General features: G+C 62.5%; 1 protein-coding gene across 3 annotated transcripts; it reads left to right on the forward strand.

The window, feature by feature from the left end:
* Positions 1-682: 682 nt before the first annotated feature.
* On the forward strand, positions 683-19,209 carry DPYSL4 (dihydropyrimidinase like 4). Of its 3 annotated transcripts, none has more exons than XM_030940704.1 (14): positions 683-802; positions 5,323-5,411; positions 6,138-6,322; positions 8,282-8,446; positions 10,297-10,358; positions 10,455-10,535; positions 11,768-11,836; positions 12,168-12,288; positions 13,698-13,854; positions 14,205-14,346; positions 15,451-15,621; positions 16,141-16,320; positions 17,205-17,370; positions 18,277-19,209. In XM_030940704.1, exons 3-14 carry the CDS (start codon positions 6,199-6,201, stop codon positions 18,366-18,368), a joined length of 1,530 nt encoding a protein of 509 aa, XP_030796564.1. In that variant the 5' UTR covers positions 683-802; positions 5,323-5,411; positions 6,138-6,198; the 3' UTR covers positions 18,369-19,209. The 3 variants fall into 3 exon arrangements, with proteins under 3 accessions (XP_030796564.1, XP_030796562.1, XP_030796563.1); XM_030940702.1 differs by lacking the exon at positions 683-802 and adding an exon at positions 1,596-1,780; XM_030940703.1 differs by lacking the exons at positions 683-802; positions 8,282-8,446 and adding an exon at positions 1,615-1,780.

Raw genomic sequence — 19,209 nt, forward strand, 5'->3', positions numbered from 1 at the left:
GCGCTAACAACGCAAAGGCCCGAAGTCTCTGGGTTCAAATTCAGCCTTTGTAGGCTGGGTAGAGTGAAAGATGGAGTGACAGCATCGCCCCCTCACCCCTGTCTCGCCCCAAGCCTCTAACTCGGCTTTAAGGGAGATCAGCAGCAGTTCGCGTGGGAGGGTACCCCCCATCCAGCCCTCCACACACGCCCAGGGTGTCGGAGTCAGGGCCTTCTTGTCTGTCGTGGGACGGCCCAAGGGGCCTGAAAATGTGGTCGGGATTCCCATAGCGGTTTCTCCAGGGTGCGCTCCCTGCCCGGCCTTCCCAGCGCCCACCGTGTTTGGAGGGCGAGCAGCCCCGCCTGGCCGGGACTAAGCGAGCGCCCAGGGGCCAGAATGGGGCGTTCAGCACCCGCTGCGTGGACAGCGCCAGCTCCGCGCCGGGCGGCAGGAGGCGGGGAGAGGGCGCGGCCGCCAGGTCCGCCCAGTGCACCTGCAGCGCAGACCTCGCTGCAGGAGGCTCGGAGACCGGATCCTGTCGTCCGCTGCTGCCATGACCGCGCGGCAGCCTCAGGAGCCCGCGAGGCCTCGGGCCCGGCCCAAGCTCGGCTGCGTGTTCCGCTGCGTGGAGGCCGCCTTCGAGAGCAAGGCGCTGCCGCTGGACGCGCTGGGCGGCGGCCGCCGGGGCCCTCGGGTTGGGGAGCCAGTCTGCGGGGCGCGCGACGACTTGGAGCAGTCGGGCCAGCACTGCGGAGACCCCTCAACGGCCGCAGCAAGTCCCCGAGTGCAGCCCGGCGTGACCCAGGCCCGTGACCCCCAGCAGGTAGTGGCCTCGGGCCCGAGCCCGGACTCCCCGAGACCCTCGCACCCGGAGGACGCCGGGCGTGGGGCTCACCCGCTCCCCTCTGCGGGGCCTCCCTCTCCACAAGGGTCCTGAGCTTTCCGGGTCCTGCGACCCCCCCGAGGTCCCGCCCGCCACCGGGTCCCGGTCCCTGGCGAGCGCCAGCGCCTCCTTCTGTCTCGCTGTCTCCGAGTCTCTCCGACTCGCGCCCCCCGCCTGCCCTCCGTCTCTCGCGGCCGGCGTGGAACAGCCTCGCGGGGTCACAGCCTGGCGCTCAGACCCTGGCCCGGGTCATCCGCGAAGGAGCCGGCTTTGGCCCAGGCGCCTTCCTGGACCGGTGTGGCTCCCGGAGCGCCGCCGCCCGGGGTTGCCTGGCTGGGAATCCCGGGGCCTTGGGCGCCTCGCGTCTCCCGGGACCTGGGTTTCGCGCTGGAGGGCAGCGGGGGCGCGGGCGGGGCCTGGCAGGACGTGTCCGGACTCCCTGGTCTCCCCGGGGTGTAAAGTCCGCACACATCAGCCGCAGCAGGTTGAAATCCCCACCCAGCCCTCGTCCGCGGGTCCGCGCGGGAGCCCGGGGTGCAGAGATCAGACCCCGCGGCCGCCCCTGCTACGCTGGGCGGTGAGTTGGGGGAGTTGGGGGGCCGGGGCGGGGCTTAAAGCGAAGGCGTGGCTGAGGGCGGGGGCGGGGCTCATGGGTGGAGCGGGGCCTGCCGGGGGCGGGGCCCAGCGGGGGCGGGGCGGAGCCTGTCGGGGGCGGGGCCGGGATGGGGGCGGGGCCCAGCGGGGGCGGGACCGGAACGGAGCCTTGCGGCCCCGCGCGCTCGCAGTCGGTCTCCCGCCGCCCCCACGCACGCGTCCCGCTGACGCGTCCCCCGCCCGCCCCTGCTCGTGCCGCCCCTGCCAGAGACCCCCAGGAGCAGGATGTCCTTCCAGGGCAAGAAAAGCATCCCCCGGATCACGGTGAGCCCGGCCCCGCTTCGCCCGGCGCCCCCTGCCCGCCGCCCGGAGTGGGGCCTGAACGCGGGGCGGACCCTCCGGCCTCGCGCGTTGGGGAGGCCCTACCTTCGCGTCTGGCCCGTCCCGGCGCCCACCCTTCCCTGCCCGGCTTCTTGACGCTCCAGGGTCCGAGAGTCCCCGCGAGCGCCGCGCAGAACCCCTTACGGAGCGGGGCGCCCAGCCCGGCCCTGCCGGCTTCCAGAGCCTCGGCTGAGCCCGGGGAGAACCCGGGGCCGGGCGGCCTGTCCCTTGGAGCGCTAGAGGCTCCTTCCTCCCGCGGCGGCCGGGCAGGCGAGGCGGGCGGACGCGGCCCTTTGTTGGCCCGGGCTGGTCTGGGGCGCGGGGAGATGCCGTTCCCGGCACAGCCCGTGGGCCGCCCGCCCCTTGGACGCACTGGCGCCGCGTCGGGAGCTCTTTGTCCGAGACAAAGCGATTCAGCCCCAGCCGTTCTGGCCGGAGTCCCTGGTGGCCCCGAACCCCTCCACTAACCTGGGTTCAGCGACTCCCAGGTGGCCGGGCGCCCCGGCAGCCCCCGAGCCTTGGAGAGCAGAGACCCCTCCCCAACACCCACACGCACCGGCGCGGGAGGTCCCGCTCTGCCAGAAACAAAGCCTCCCCACTCGGGAGGCGGGCGATGGGGGTGGGAGGAAGGGAGGCTTCGGGACCCGGCAGGACCTGGGCGGGGGAGTCCATGGGGTCCCAGACCCGACTCTGGACTTGGCCTTGGTGGGAGGGCCGTGGGGTCTGACCTCTGGCATTAGCTCAAGCCGTGGGCTGTGGGCTCCACTCCCTGAGACGCTGAGGGAGGAAGGAGCCCTCCCCTCTCCAGACGGGAGGGGCTCCTGCCTTCAGAGGGTTCTGCCCGGCTGGGTCTGGTCTTGATGAAGGAGATCCTGCCAGCCAGCTGGCATGTGGGGGTCGAGTTTGGGGGTGGCAGGAGGACCCCTTCCCAGGGCAGGTCAGGCATCCATGTCAGTGTTAGGGGGGCAGCTGCTTCCAGGGAACTTTCACCCTCATCTGGGTGAGTGCAGTTAGAAGAGCATGGCCCCACACCCCAGCTGTGTCTCTTCTGGGGTCCAAACCCAGTCTGAGTGTGGGTGCCTGAACACTTGGGTGTCTATGAGCAGAGAGCCCAGACCACACGTCTCCTCAAGCCTCCCTCTGCCTGGTTGCGTTTTCTAGGGCTTCCTTGAAAATGCATGGGTCCCCTGGGAGGGGTGGAACGTGAAGAGGAGGGACAGCTCCGGGAAGGCAGCCAGGGCCTGATTCGGCTACAGAGGCTCCAAATGCATGGTGGTGCGGGGTCAGCGCTGGGCCTGGCGCTCAGCTGGGACTGGGCAGGAGGAGGAGAGGTGCAGCAGCTGGGAACGGACAGCTCTGTAGACCAAGGGTCTAAAACTTCTTCCACAACTGGCCTGAGAGTAAATGCTGTCAGCTTTGTGGACCACACTTCCTGTTGTGGCTGCTTGACCCTGCCAGGAAAGCAGTCCTGGACACTTAGGAAGTCAGTGGGCACCAATGTGTTCCAACAAAAGTTTATCTGTGAATGCTGCAGTGTGAACTTCGTAGAATTTTTATAAGTCATGATATACTCTTTTTATTGTTTTCAGTGAATATACGAGAACCATTCTTAGCCTAGGGCTGTATGAAGCTAGGTAGAGGGTTAGGTCTGGCCTGTGGCATAGTCTGCCAGCCGTTTGTAGACTACAGGGTAGTGGTTTACAAGTCACTGGGATCCTGAAAATACAGCCTCACAGTTAGATGTCAGCAGTGAATCCTGTAATGGGGCTACTAGATAATGAACTCCTTCTCATTCCGAGAGTTTTACGAATTGTGCACTTCAGTTTAATGCTCTTGGCTTCAGACTGACGGTGTGTGAAGGCTGCAGCCCCGCGCTATGACCCTGGCCACCTGTGGGTGGGCCCTGGAAACCCAGGGCAGACAGCTGGACCTCCCTGTTAAATGCAGATGGTCAGTCCTGCCTGGTCAGTCGTCGGGCGTGCTGAGGCACACGCGAGACAGTGGAGGGAAAGCGCTGCCAAGTCCAGCCCGTGCGTGTGTCCTTCTCCACCTCCTTTCGCCCCTTTTTCGTGTTTCTCTCCCACATTCTCCACTGAGGTCAGATCTTCACCTCTGACGGTCATGCAGAGTCCCATCAGTGACACCCCACTTTCTGCCTAATCTTCTGCTTCCTGGCCATCTGGTAGGATTCTTAGAGGGGGATTTATGACTGCCAAGCACTGGAGTCAATCCCTGCCTAATGCCACAGCTCTGTGCTGCCAGGGCTGACCCACTGAGAGCTGGCCTCGCCGGCCTGACGCTCTGTGCCCCACTGGGAGTGCATCCGAGCTGCGCTGGAACCTGAGGTCACCCCATCTCTCCCCCATCACCCCCATGGCCTCTTGGTCAGCAAGTGCTGCCCTCCTGACTCCCAGCCTCTCTAGAATCCACTCTCCTCCCATTCCTTTCCATAGTCCTGTCCCAGAGCTCCTCATCTCACTCAGACATCACTCCAGCAATGATCCTGCTTCCATTGTTAAACATCACAATCTACTTTCTAACACGGCAGCCAAGGTGATCTCTTTAAAACATCAATCAAACTAGGATTGAAACTTGCTCAAGGCCCCCAGTCAGGGGCAGCCATGGAGTCCCCAGGCTTACATATCCTGCCTCTGCCAAGCTCTGGGCACCAACCTGCCTCTGGCACCACCACCCCACCAGAAGGTTCCAGACCTCGGCCTCCTCCCAGGTCTGCTGATGGCAGCTCAAGCCCTTTCCTGCCCCAGGGCCAAGCTGCTTCCTGGCTGGAATGCTCACCATGTCCGCCTTGCCCCTGTATCAGCCACCCCTGCCCCAGAGGTCCTTCTTCCAGCCCCTCTCATGGCCCTGCCATGGCGCCCTCACTGTGCTCTGCGCGTTCGTCACTGACTGCGACGATCTGTGCACGTGTGTTTTTGCTGCTGGTGGTCTCCCCTCAGTCGGAGGCAGCCTCCTGGGGTGGGGACCATGCCTGTGGGGGCGCTGCTCTGCCTCTGCCTCCTGGCACCAACACGTCTGCAGTGTTTGGGTGGAACCAAAGTCCAGCTCTATCAGCTCCCATGTGGGTGGAAGACTGGGTGGAGGAGAGCAGGATCCCTGAGGCTGCACAAGAGGCCAAGAGACAGGTTCACCTCCTGCCTCAGGCTGGGCTCCTTAATCCGATGGTAAATTAGAAGATATAAATATGACCTGTGGCACTGCCACACTTTCACCAACACGGGCTTTGCCCTCAGTGAGGCCTGGGCAGCAGCTCTGGGGTGTGCGTGGCGCTTCTAGGGGAAACTGGTTTTGAGTACCTGGTGCCACTTTTTGGGGAATAATAAACCCCTGCAGGCTTTTGTGCTCGTTTTTACATCTAGAAATTTTGCCTGAATGTTTCAATCATAATTCCAGAGAAAGGAGTTGCACCAAGGGTGTTGCTGAGTAACTCAGTTTGGAGAAAAATTACCCTTTGTTGTTCCAAATAGAGTGACCGCCTTCTGATCAGAGGTGGGAGGATCGTGAATGACGACCAGTCCTTTTACGCTGATGTGCACGTGGAAGACGGCTTGATAAAGTAAGTTTCTGCCGAAAATACATTCCCAGCTCTTGTGTGTACGCACTGGTCACATGGTATCCAGGCAGTTGAAAATACGTCCCCAGCTCTTGTGTACACACTGGTCACATGGTATCCAGGCAGTTGAAAATACGTCCCCAGCTCTTGTGTACACACTGGTCACATGGTATCCAGGCATTGACTTTTGGGTGAAATCCATGGGAGAGGTTTCTTCTTTTCCAATCCCATCCTTGGCAGCAGTAACCTGGTGGCCACTGTCAGAGCCCCGGCCTTCGGTGAGGGCAGAGGCATGTCACGTGGCTGCAGGGCGAAAGCAGGACATCAGCTTCCATGTTTCTTTGTTCACCATGGCACTTAGTATCGTCCCTGGCCCACAGCAGGTGCTTCCTAAATACTGGTGCCCACACCTGTTAGCGCATCTGCTTCTGTCTGTCAAGCCGCTCCCTCCTGTAGTCAAAAAAGTAGCAACCAGGGACCTGAATGGAAAACCACAGGGCGTGGCGTCTGCGTGAGGCTGGACCCTGCAGTGACTGTCCTGAGCTGTGCTGAGGGATGCTTTGCTCCCTGGCACTCCCGAGGAGCTGGTCCAGTGAGTGGCCAGCTGTGCTGGCCTTTTCCTCGGGGTCTGCAGCTCACGCAAACACTTCAGCTCTGCGGCGTTGCTGGGAGCCCGTTTGGGCTCTGACCTGGGCTCACTGTAACCAGTGAAATCTCTGCTGCTTTCAGACAAATCGGAGAAAACCTCATCGTCCCTGGGGGCATCAAGACCATTGACGCCCATGGCCTGATGGTGCTTCCCGGTGGCGTTGACGTCCACACAAGGCTGCAGATGCCCGTCCTGGGCATGACCCCGGCTGACGACTTCTGTCAGGGCACCAAGGCAGCGCTAGCAGGAGGAACCACCATGATCTGTGAGTGTCGGGGTCTCCTCCTCTACAGGGGGCAGCCAGTGTCTGCCGCCCTCCCTCTGGCCAGGTGTGTGTGGGAGGAGGAGTGACGTCTAAAGGTGCCTTTATTGCATCTGTCTGAGAACCTGGAGTGCCTTTCTTATCCCTGTGTCTCGCCCTGGGTGTTTCTGCGTGGCCAGCTTGGAATGCTCCTGGGATTTCCAGGACTGGAAATCAGGGGACTGACGTGTGTCCACTTGTTCTTTCCTGGGCACTAGTAGCTGGCCCAGAGCCGGGGTTTGGAAAACTCAAATGCCTTGGCGAGGGAATGGGTCGTGCTTTCTGAAATGCCAGATACATGTTTGACCTTGAGCCACATGCCTCGGAAGCTTGATATGTGGAAGGTTCTTGCTCATGTCAAGAAGAGTTAAGGATGGAGGCTGTATTTTTAGAAAAAAGATAAAAGCAATGCTCATTATTATCCCATCAAAAAATAACCAGGGTTGCTATTTCTGTAGTGCTGGCTGCGTGCCCGGCACGGGCTCTATCCTGACACCCGTCGGCTCACATGTTCTCCTCCTAAAACCCTCTCAGCTAAGCCCAGTTTAACAGGCGGGTGAGGGGAGTCCGCCTGCCCACCATGAGCACGTGGTGAGCTCAGGAGCCAGGATGAGGCCCCAGAGCCTAGACCCTGACCGCACTGCGTGGCCTTGGGTGCATTCTCTCTGCTGCGTCCGTCTGGTGCAGACATCACCGCTGTGGTTGAAAATGGGTCTGAGGGGCCTAGCTGAACCTGGTTCTATAGTTTTCTAGTTATGTGACTCCAGATAACTCAGCTGGCTTTTACCAGTCACACTTCGTTGACCTGTAAAACAGAACACTGGCCTCACAAGATTGTGAGTCGTGTGAGTTAATGCACGTAAGTTGCTTTGTGTCCCTGGCATGCCAGGGAGGGCAGCTCTGAGGACCCTGGGACACCTCGCAGGGACATTTAGCCAAATCACAGCTTGGTTTGGTTTACTCAGCCACAAAGGGAGGGAAAACCAGCAGCAGCCCACCTTGCAGTCTGAGGAGACTGGCCACTGCTCACGCCCTTCGGGCGGCGGCCCAAGCCGGTCAGGATGTCTGCACAGTCAAGACCACCTGCTTTGTGCCAGTGCCAAGGCACCCGGCCAGCTGTGGGTCCCCGCGAAGACAGAAACACCACAGACACGAGGCTGGCCTCTGTCCTGCCTCCGTCTTCCTCTGCCTGCAGGCCCAGGCTGGCACTGTGGGTGGCTGCAGGGAGGGTGGGTGCCCACTTCATCCTGTTGGGTTGTGTAGGGTCCCGAGGGAGGGCTGTGCTAGAGGAAGGCATCCCTGGTGGGTGTGCCCTCCTGTCAGACCACCTGGCTTGGAGCTGTCTCCTGGCTGCACCAGGAGAGGCCAGTGAGCAGTGTTGGGGCCTTGGGTGTGTTGTTAGTGGGGCAGCAGCACGATGGCTATGTGCAGGGGGCAGGATGGCCCCTTTCAAGTCTTGTGGAGCCAGTGGGGCACTCGGGAAACCAGCCCAGCTCCCACTGTTCTGGGAAGGCACTGAGAGACGGGGCCCAGCACCTTGGACAGCACACTGGCCCTGTCTGGCCCTGGGGGTGCCTCACCCAGGCTGAGACAGGAGCTGGAGGCGGGGCAAAGCCCTGACCCCTCGCGATCCTCCACGTGTGATGTGGGAGTGGGGTGGTTTGGGGTGGGGCTCTTCCTCTCTCCCCTCTCCCTTCTGTGCTCAGAGGGTGGCTGGGGGACTTGGGTCAGAAGGTTCCTCTTTGAACAAAGCGATAGAACAGGTTCGTGACAGCGTCATCCTCTCTCAGAGGCCGGTGGCCTCTGCTGTGTCTCCCTCAAATGGTCTTCTGGTCTCTTGGGAACATGAAACAATCTCCTATGGAGGAGGCAGAGGTGGGAACCGGGGGCCGGTGGGGGCTGCTGACCATGCTGCCTTCACAGTGGACCATGTCTTCCCCGACACGGGTGTGAGCCTGCTGTCGGCCTACGAGCAGTGGCGGGAGCGGGCGGACAGCGCAGCCTGCTGCGACTACTCCCTGCACGTGGACATCACCCGCTGGCACGAGAGCATCAAGGAGGAGCTGGAGGCCCTGGTCAAGGAGAAGGGTGAGGGGGGCTGGAGAGGCTGGAGGGCAGGCAAGGCTGGAGGGCAGGCATGGAGCCTGGCGGAGGGGCCTCTGCCCTGACCATGTCCTGCTGGTGGTGCTGATCTCCCCCAGGGCCGGTGTCCGGGTTTGAGTCGAAGTTGGAGAAAAGCCATTTGAAGGCCCATCCCACCGTCAGAGGCTCTAGACCAAGAGGCCTTCTCTTTCCCAATCCAAGGGACCCACCCTGGAATTATCCTCCCGATAAAAAGATACAGCAGGTCCCTGGTTTCTTAGAAAAGAGGCTGTCCAGGGTGGAAGAGCAGCCATTCCTCATCTCCTAGCATTTGGGGATCCTTTCAGAAGGAGACCCTTTAAATCCGTATCTCTTTGTTGTCATCTGTGCTAAAACAGATCAGTCTATAAACAAGTTTAACATTTTTCCCACAAGAAAACCCTGAAGCTAAAACCACATCAGAGTTTCATAGTGGGTTTGACAAGTGTCATATCTGATTATAACTGATCTCTCCTAATCTGAGTCCGGCCCACAGCTTCCGGCCTGGAGGTGGGGGCGGGATGGGGTCCGAGCAAGCCTAGGAGGCTGTCAGGCCCTAGCACTGCCAGGGATGCCTGCTACCCACTCCCTATGGACCTGAAGGAGGCAGGGGTGTTTCTTCAAGGCCATTCCTCTGGTTTCCCATTCCCCAGAGGATGATGGTCATCACACAGGTGCCCCTTGGTGTCAGGATCCCTCACCTCCCTGCCCGGGGGCTGGTGGAGCCCGTCAGTTCTCGGTCCCTGGGCCTCACTCCAGGCAGCTGCTCTGCCACCCGTGCTTTTCTGTGAGTGGACCCGGGAGGACTGTGGCCTCGTGTCTCAGAGCGGAGGTGGAAGCAGGGCCTGCACCTCCCCTCACCCTGCGGGGGCACTGCTGGGGCCTCTGCTGCCTGAGAGCCACAGAGGAGTTGTAGGTCCTGTGCCCACGGGGTGGTGTTGCAGGGACAGCCCCACATCCCAACCATCACCTTCATCAGGGGCCCCAGATGCCAGGTCACATGCAAGTTGCTACCTGGAGGGATGGCTTGTGGGGCACAGGCTGACTCGGTTTCCCCAGCATGCCTTAGCGGGTCACACTAGCACTTTCCACCCAGCCAGGAGGGGATGCCATGGGCTGGGTGGGCTTGAGTGATGGGAGGTTGGGATCCTGCCTCCAGGCCCAGGCGGGTCCCCACACAGGTCCCGAGTCCTGGGGGAGGTGGATGGGCTCTGGCTGTCCAGGAAACAGGAGAGCTCAGCCCTCTTCCTGTTTGGGCCCCAATGTCAGAGGCAGCCCCTGGTCCTTCTGCTCGTCCTAAGGGCCCAGCCCTGAGATCTGGGTGCTCCCACAAGCCTGCACCATGAGCCAGGCATGGCAAGTGGGGCTCCAAGGCCCCACAGGCAGGTGCTGGATGTGCTGGTCGGCTAGAATGCAGGTCACCAGCACAGCGCGGCCTGGGCCGCACTTCCAGTGGGGGGGCCAGTGGAACTCAGGCCGAGAGCCCAGGCACAGTGGCTCTTCCAGTAACGGGGGGTCTGCTGGACGGGTGTGAGGGGTTCTCACCTGCATTCGCCACTGGGTGGACAATCAGTTTTTAGCCCAGAGCACAGGAGCAGGCAAGGAGGGCCGGGATGTAGCCGCCTCGCCTCACTTCCCAGCTGGCTGGTGTGTGCGTGGAAGCAGGGGTCTGCTCGCATGGCTGGCAAGCCATCCATGGAAGCACTGCGGGAGAGGGGCCCAAGACCCCCGACCCTCCAGTGGGCAGGGAGCAGCAGAGCCTCCTCGGGTTGTCTGACTGGTGATGGCTGAGCCTCTGACTCCCACCTCTTCTCCAGGCGTGAACTCCTTCCTGGTCTTCATGGCATACAAGGACCGGTGCCAGTGCAGCGACAGCCAGGTAAGGGCAGGTGTGGAGAAGGAGTGGGCAGGTGTGTCCCAGGCCGCTGCTGGCACAGGCGCAGTCCCGCCCAGCACCCACCGCTTCTCTTCCCAGATGTACGAGATCTTCAGCATCATCCGGGACCTGGGGGCCTTGGCCCAGGTGCACGCTGAGAACGGGGACATCGTGGAGGAGGTGCTGTGCGGCGGGGGCTGCCGTGGGGTGGGGCGGGGGTCTGAGGGTGATCTTCCTGTTACGCAGACATCAGCACAGAATCCTACACAACCTTGAGGGAGGGTCACAGCTTACCCTGAGTCAAAGGTCAACCAGTGAGTTAGACTGGGCGGGGGTGGGGAGCTGTGAGGCCTTAAAACAGCTTCTCCTTGATCCACACTTCTTATCCAAATACCGCAAAACCAAAGTGTCAGCCCATGGATCCAGGCCCCTCCCGTGGAGCGGGGCCCCTCCCCCTCTGGGGGTTGGGTTGCCACCTTCCTTCCAGCCAAGGGCACCCATGTGGACAGGGCCACATCCTTCAGACACATCCCATTGGGCTGGGGAGGGCCTGAGCCCACGTGCGGTGCTGCTGATCCCCCAGGCCCCTGGGCCCTGCACCTTGTTTCCCCCTCCAGCTCAGGCACCCACGAGTACAAATGGAGTTCAGAGAGTGGGCCACCCCATCCCTGTGGGACCTCAGTGGGGGTCACCACACAGGACACACCTCCCTGACACTACAAACCCACAGTGAGACTTCCTGGGATGGGACGGGCTCTGCCCACCTCCTGAGCTCTACAGGAAGGTGGTGGCACTCGGGCAGGGGCACGTGGGGGGTCCCCAGTGTCCTCATCCACCCGTCCAGCTGCGAGGGCATCGGGGCATCACAGACACTTCTGTGGCCCAAGGCCAGGCCCCGGGGGCACCGTCAGGAGGTCATCCTGGGTCCAGCAGATGCTCCACATACAGCGGGAGGGAGCCTCAGTATTGGGGCTGCATCTCCTGGCCAGTACCATGTCTTCCCTGACACGAGCAGGCGCTGTAGTGCACATCTCTACGGAAGGGCAGTGCTGGAGGAAGGAGTGGTTGTCCATTCCTGACCTGTAGAGCCCTCCCCGCCTGTGTGAACCCCCACACATGCCCCCGCTGGGGGAGTCAGCACCATGGGCATGGTGGAGTCAGGGTGGAGTCTTGGCGCCATCAGTAAGGAGCTCTGCAGCCTCAGGCAAGCCACTTCCCCTATCCAAGCTGTCCCCTCCTTGGTAACTCAGGGAGCAGGAATCGCGCCTCTCCAAGCTCCTCCACTCTCTATTCTGAGTTCTCTGGCTGGCAAATTCTGGGAGGCCTGAGGGTCCAGGACCACTTGGGGAATGGGGTTAGCATCCAAGGCCCAGGCTCCCTTCAGGGCTGGAGCATCCTGTTGGTTTCTTTAGGAGCAGAAGCGGTTGCTGGAGCTTGGTATCACTGGCCCTGAGGGCCACGTGCTCAGCCACCCCGAGGAGGTAAGACCCAGGCGCCACGGCACACCCGAGCGAACTCTGCCCGGACCGCTGCTGCCTGGGGCCGTGCTGATCCTGGCCCTGGGCTCCTGGCCCTGCCACTGTGCTCGTCCTGACCTCATCTGGGAGGCATGAATCCCCCCTCTACCACCCTACAGCCTGTACCCAAGGCCCAGAACGTGATGTGGGCAGACCCAGGCACTGAGCCCAAGGCTGGGGCGCTCCTACTAGGCTGCCCTGAGCCTGGGATCCCATGGGTGACCCCTGGGCATCCCCATTGCCCACACTGGTCTGGAGCCCTCGTGTGGCCTGATCCCTCCCACCTCGTCCCCAGGTGGAGGCTGAGGCGGTGTACCGAGCTGTCACCATCGCCAAGCAGGCCAACTGCCCACTGTACATCACCAAGGTGATGAGCAAGGGGGCAGCCGACGCCATCGCCCAGGCCAAGCGCAGAGGTGAGCGCCCAGCCCTGCCTCTGATGCCAGGGGGCCATGGTCTCGGCCTCCTGGGTGCAGCCCTGGGGAGATGCAGGTGCCCTGAGTCCCTGTATCGGGGTGGGGCTGAGTTTCCAGCCTCATTGGAGCAGCAGCTCCTCACCAGGGCCCTGAGTCCCTGCATCGGAGAGGGGGGCTGGACCTGAGTCCCTGCGTCGGGGTGGGGCTGAGTTTCCAGCCTCGTTGGAGCGGCCGCTGCTCACCAGGGCCCTGAGGCCAAACGGGGCTGCTCACCCTGTTTCCAGTGGGGGTGTGGGGGGGATGGAATGATGAGGAGATGAGGAGTGTCTGAGAGAGAAATCCAGTTCCACTAAGGAGGTCCCCCCATATTAGCATTTGCTGTGTCCAGAGCCGGGGTGCTACCTGCCCACAGAATGCCAGCCAGCTGGAGCCTGGCACTGCAGAGCCTTAGACCTGGGGATGCAGGGTCGGGGGGGGCACACAGAGCTGTGATTGGCAGGGGCTTGACTGTGGGGTCCCCCAGAGGCTACTGGGCTCAGAGGGTCCAGGGAGGCCCAGCAATCACTGGGGCTGGAGATGGCCAAGGATCCAGGTGCAGAACCCAGGTGATGGGTAAATGAGGGGGCGTCCCCAAGAAGGCCTCTGGGTCTGGTCTGGTTTCCCTCCTCTTGCTGTCCCCACTGAGTCCTGAAACCTTGTTTTCTGGGCCTGCCTGGGGCTGTGCAGGTCCCTGGCGCGGGGCGCGAGTCGGGGGCGGGGGGTGGGGGGGCGAATGGGGGGGCGGGGGGCGAGTGGGGGGGCAGGTGGGGGGCGGGGCTCTTCTCTGTGTTTCCTGCATCGAGAGTTGAAACTGAAATCCGCTCAGTTAACTGCGAAAAGGACTCTGAGGTGCGCAGGTGAACGGGGGTCTGCAGGGGCAAGGCCTGGGCCTCACTCAGGACACCAAGCAGCCTTGGGGCAGCAGACCAGGCCCTTCTCGGGGGTACCCCACCCCACCTGGGAGCATTTCTCACCCACCAACTGGTGAGAGCTGCTTCAGCTGTGAGCTGGAACCCTGGTGAGGCCATGACCAGGGCACCCCAGGCCGGTCAGCTGCCGTGCAGCTCACTGTGCCTCACTGCGGCCCACAGGCACGCCCTGGCCCCGCTGGAGTGCCCGGGGTCCTGGGGTGGGATGTGGGCAGAGAAAGGACCCAGTGTCCTTTCCTGGAAGGACTCCCAGAGCCAACCACGTCTGTCCGGGACCCAGGCCTCTGCCCTCCTGCCCATGGCCAGGGACTCTAGACAGGGGACAAGCTGTCTGAGGCCAAGAAAGTGAGGGGCAGTCGGGGGTGTCAGCAGCAGCAGTGCCCGGGGCTCCATGGGGTGCAGGTGGTCAGCGGGGCACCTCTCATGGGCCTCATGCTCCAGGGGTGGTCGTGTTTGGGGAGCCCATCACCGCCAGCCTGGGCACCGACGGTTCTCACTACTGGAGCAAGAACTGGGCCAAGGCCGCAGCCTTCGTCACATCGCCCCCTGTCAACCCAGACCCCACCACGGCAGATCACCTCACCTGTCTGCTGTCCAGGTAAGCAGCCGCTCCAGGTGGCCCCAGATTGGCTGCATGCTGCACACCCTGCCAAGGCTGTGGCCCACTGGTGGCCCTGACACCCCAGGCCTCTCCCACGGCTCCCGTGGGGCAGCCCAGACAGTGGCAGGTGGGGGAAGTCTGAGCCCTTTGGTCCCAGCTGGGGCTCCCCTGGCAGGAACCAGTCCCTGCTCCCCTGCACAGAGGCACCAGCTTTGCCCAGCGAGAGCCACTCAGATGACCTCTAGCTCCTGTGGTTGTGCTGGTCAAGGGGGCTGGAGTTGACCTGGCTTCTGCCGGCTCAGGAAGGCCAGGACCCCTGGGCCCCTCTGACCCTGGCTTGTTTCCAGTGGGGACCTCCAGGTGACAGGCAGTGCCCACTGCACCTTCACCACTGCCCAGAAGGCCGTGGGCAAGGACAACTTCACGCTGATCCCTGAGGGCACCAACGGCATTGAGGAGCGCATGTCGATGGTCTGGGAGAAATGTGTGGTGAGCACAAACCTGGCCGGGGCACGCCGTCTGGGGAGCGGCTGTGGGTGGGATTCTGACGGCTGGTCAGAAGGGAACCCACCTAACCAGTGCACACTCGTGAAACAGATCAGAGCACACGGCTCCGGGGTGGCAGATCCTCCACCTAGGGCGCCTCAGACACATGGTTCTCGCCCTTCCAGATGAGACTCTAACAGCAACAGGGGCAGCTGGTAGACATCCGACCCCCAGCTGATTCTAGTGTTGCCTGGACACTGGGTTTGCCCAGGGGTCAGCATGGGGGCTCCATGCTGTGACGTTAGTGCTCCTCCTGCAATGCCCTCAGGACCTATCGCCCCATTCTGTACCCTCCCACATCCTCAGCCCCACCTTCCCGTCCTGGGCCCTCCCGCATCCTCAGCCCCACCTCACCCAGCAACGGAGCTCTTTCCCTCAGCTGCTCCTGCCTCCCCAGCCTCCAGGGCTGCCCAAGGCGACTGTCAAGTCCTTCAGGGCACACGGGTATTGACATTGAAGCCTCACCCTTGCTGAACCTTCGTGGAAGCTTTACCCACAAAGTGAATGCAGAAAGGCTTCGTCCAGGAAGGGGCAGACCAGCGGGCGTCACTGAGATGGGCTTACTGATTCCCCAGTACAGCCTGGCAGGTGTTCTTACCCCCCGAGTGTTGCCATGGCAAGGGCCGTGGCTGGAGCCCTGTCCTGATCTTGGCTGCCTGGGTGGCACTCTAGTGCCTGTCTTCATGGGGGCCTGGTATCCATCTTTGTGGGGCCCCAGCAGCCCAGCATCCAACCTTTCGGAGGCCCCGTGTCCTGCTGTCCAACCTTGTGGGGGACCCGGTGGCCCAGCGTCTGTCCTCACAGGGGACTGGTGGCCTGGCATCCATCCTTGCGGGGTCCTGGTGGCCTGGTATCCATCCTTGTGGGTGGGCCCAGTGGCCCAGCATCTGCCCTCCTGGGGACCCGGTAGCCCAGCGTCTGTCCTCAATGGGGGCCCGGGGGCCTGGTATCCATCCTTGCGGGGTCCTGGTGGCCCAGCGTCTGTCCTCGTGTGAGCCCCACCCCAGCCCCACCCGTTACCCTCAGCCTAGCCTTCTTGCTCCCCAGGCCTCTGGGAAGATGGACGAGAATGAGTTTGTTGCGGTGACCAGTACAAATGCTGCCAAAATCTTCAATTTTTACCCAAGGAAGGGACGAGTGGCTGTGGGCTCTGACGCTGACCTGGTCATATGGAACCCCAAGGCCACCAGGATCATCTCTGCCAAGAGCCACAATCTGGTAAGAGAAGGCGGCCGTAAGTCAGGGCTGGCCTTTGTGGAGCTGGGCCCCGAGGCAGCCTTCCCAGAAGAGGCGCAGGACAGAGGCCCACGTGGCAGCAGCAGTGGACTCAGCCATTCCAGGGCCATCCACAGTGTGTCCCACGCCAGGCACTGAAATGGGCCCTGTCCATGTCACTTCGCTGCGACACAGCTGCATCTGTGGTCCCTTTGTGCCATGGAGGAGGCCAGGGCAGAGCGGTGCCGTGTGCACCTGCCAAGCCAACGGGGAAGTGACCGACCCTGCCTGCCCACGCCTGTCCCCATTGTCCTCAAGAGAAACATGGGACTCAGAAACGAGGTCTGTAGGCTGAGGGGAACATAGTTCCAACCCCTAAGTCCCAGCATCTTGCTAGGGGCTCAGTGCAGGCACACTGGGCCTGCTTCACACTGGGCGGCCGCAGTGCTCCAGCGGCTCAGTGGGGATGGGACTGTTGGGCGCCAGCGTGGAGGCACTGGACCCTCGGGCCTCTCTCCCCAGAATGTGGAGTATAACATTTTCGAGGGAGTGGAGTGCCGGGGAGCGCCCGCCGTGGTCGTGAGTCAGGGCCGAGTGGTGCTGGAGGATGGAAAGATGTTTGTCGCCCCGGGGGCGGGCCGCTTCATCCCTCGGAAGACATTCCCGGACTTCGTCTACAAGAGGATCAAAGCTCGCAACAGGGTAGGGCGGCACCCGCGAGGGTGTTGTGCAGGCGGGCGGGTGGGCGCTGAGTTCTGGGCCCAGAACGCACCCCTGGTCAGCCTGGCCTGGCCCCCAGAGGGGTCAGGAAGACGGAGCGGGGCTGCTGCTTGCCCAGGGCCCTGGTGGGTCTGAGTGGAGCACAGCCTGCTCCCAGAATATGGCAGGGGAGGCCCCCATGGTGCTGGGACCTTCAGGCCCTGGATCAGCTCTGCAAGTGCCTGTGAACGGCAGCTGAGTCCCACCCGAGTCATCCATGTTGTTAGATAAAACACAGATATAAAGTGAGCAGACATCTACCTCCCATGGGAGCTGCCAGTTGGGCCTTAGTGTGGGTCCTTCAGGGATTCCCCGTGGACAAATGTGCACCCTGATCTGTGGCCTGGGGCGTGGACTCCTCTCCACATGAGCTCTCGGGAGCTCAGCCATGGCAGCCCCTCCCCTGGCCTTCCGGTCTCTTACTGTGGCGACACCACGTTTGCCCGGGATCATCCGTGTCCGACAGTGCAGCAGGTGTGGTCTGCCCAGACCACCAGGTGCTTCACACGCACAGGGACACTCGCAGTGGTGTCTGTGCACACACAAGTGCACGTGGGACCGCGGAGGGAGGATGAGCGTGTGCACCTGTGTTGATAAGACTGGGGAGGGACGTGTGCACACACGTGTAGGTGGGACCACAGGAGGGCATTATACATGTGTGGGGAGGACTGCAAGGAGGGAGGCATGTGTGAACGTGGGGTGAACACCCCCCCCAGGGCAGCCCCAAATTCCTGAAGCTGGCACTGGAGAGGCACGGAGCAGGCCCAGCCCTCCAGCTGTCCATGCTCAGCCCCTCATGCCCCATCTCTGGCCCCACACCCCCACAGCTGGCGGAGATCCATGGTGTGCCCCGTGGGCTGTATGATGGGCCCGTCCATGAGGTGATGGTGCCTGCCAAGCCAGGGAGTGGCGCTCAGGCCCGCGCGTCCTGCCCAGGCAAGATCTCAGTCCCTCCTGTGCGCAACCTACACCAGTCGGGGTTCAGCCTATCTGGTGAGTTGGGCCTGGGGCACCAGGTGGGGTGAGGGGCTCTGCTGGAGCATCCTGAGGGGGCCCTGGGGCCTCAGGTACCAGGGACCAGCCTGTGCCCAGAGGGGCTGCACACAGAAGGCAGCCAGCTGGGGACTGGGGCAGGAGATGCTGCTGGGGGTGTGGGGAGGCCCCTCCTGCCCCATCTGCCCAGGGCAGCTGTGATGAACCCCCACCTTGGAGAGAGTGGCACTGGGGCGGGGGTGTCACATGGAGCCCAGGAGTGAGTGTGGTTCCAGCCTCAGGGGAGGTGAGGGGCCTTGACGAGGACCTCAGGATCATGTGGAATCCAGGTCCCCACCCAGCTGGCCCCAGAACCAAGCTTGAGGCACAAGGGAGGGGTCCGGGCTGTGTCCTGGGGCCCCTGAGGGAAGTGGGAGAATGCTTGGGAGGGCTCAGGCTGCCAGGGTTCGGCCTCTGGCCTCCTAGCAGTGCTTCTGGTGCACTCTCCCAGCCCGGGGCAGTGACAGCAAAGCCCTACTCACCTCCTGGGGACTCAGGCCTGGGGGCAGGTCCCTGAGAACCCAGCACTGAGAGGCCAGGGGCAGCCTTTCATCACCTGGGGCCCACAGCAGGGATGAGGCAGGACTGGCCCGGGCTCCTCTCAGGACAGGAAGGGCTTCCTGCAGGGTCAGCTGGAGCCCGCAGTCCCCACAGCTCTTAGGATCTCCCAAGGAGCCTCACCTGCACCCCGGGCCTCAGGGATGGGAGACCTGCCGGGCACGTCTGCTTGGCCTTCTGGTGGTGGTAGCCGTGCAGGGGCTCCATGGTCCTGGCCCCGCTGACGCAGCCAGTGACTGCCTCTCGCCTTGAATAGAAGGGACCCTGCCTCTGCCCCATTCTCCCTGCTCACCTGTGCCCTTTCTTCAGGGTCTCAGGCTGATGACCACATCGCCCGACGCACAGCGCAGAAGATCATGGCACCGCCTGGCGGCCGCTCCAACATCACCTCTCTCTCCTAGACGCCCAGGACTGGCCCTGTGGGCCGTGCTGGCCCCACCTGAGGCCGCGGGGGCCCCGGGGCACTCGCCCCCCTCCTTAGCGTTTTTTTTGGTAGAAGTTTCTCAAAGGTGCTTGGCGGTCTTGCCTTCCCCCTCCCCACAGGCTCTCCTTGTGGGGTCCCAAGTCCTGCTGCCAAGAGCCCCTCGAGAGAAGGGCTGAACCTGGGGAGATGTCACTGCTAGGGTGAGGTGGTACCACATGTCAGGGACAGTGCCGGCAGCCTGAGCCCAGGCACCCTAGTGCCCACTGGGCCTGGCATGGGGACAGAGAACCTGCTGAGCTTACAGAGCGCAGGAGCAGCTGGACACTGGGTTTCTTGGCGAACCGGCAAGGGGCTGAGTCCTGCCTGGTGGGCGTTTGCCACCTCCCCACCACCAGTCACTGCCTCACAGAGCCCCGCACGCCTGCAGCCGCTCCTTGGAGGCCTGTGCCCGTCGCAGGCCAGGGAGGAGAGTGGGAGCAGAGCCCTCCTGCCTGGCACAGCTGCTGAGACTTCAGGGACCCATGAGAACCTGGTGCCGCGCAGCCCTGCCTGTGGAGGGTTCCTTTTACACACCCCGAGGCCCACACCTAAGCTTTCGTAGTAGCCCTCGTCCGGGGAAGTTCTGCAATCCTTTAGGAAGACACTGCTCTTATTACAGATTGTGTATTTCCGTAGGCTTCTTAGTAGCAGCTTTGTACACTGAGGACACTGTAGCCAGGAACCTGTGCATGCCGCCCACTGCCTGGACAGGCCGTCACCCTCTGATGTGAATCGGGCCCATTAAAGACGTCTGGGTTTGAAGCCGCCTGTGCGTGGAA

Source organism: Rhinopithecus roxellana, chromosome 11 (genome assembly GCF_007565055.1).
Source record: "Rhinopithecus roxellana isolate Shanxi Qingling chromosome 11, ASM756505v1, whole genome shotgun sequence".
In the NCBI taxonomy this organism is placed as follows: domain Eukaryota; kingdom Metazoa; phylum Chordata; class Mammalia; order Primates; family Cercopithecidae; genus Rhinopithecus; species Rhinopithecus roxellana.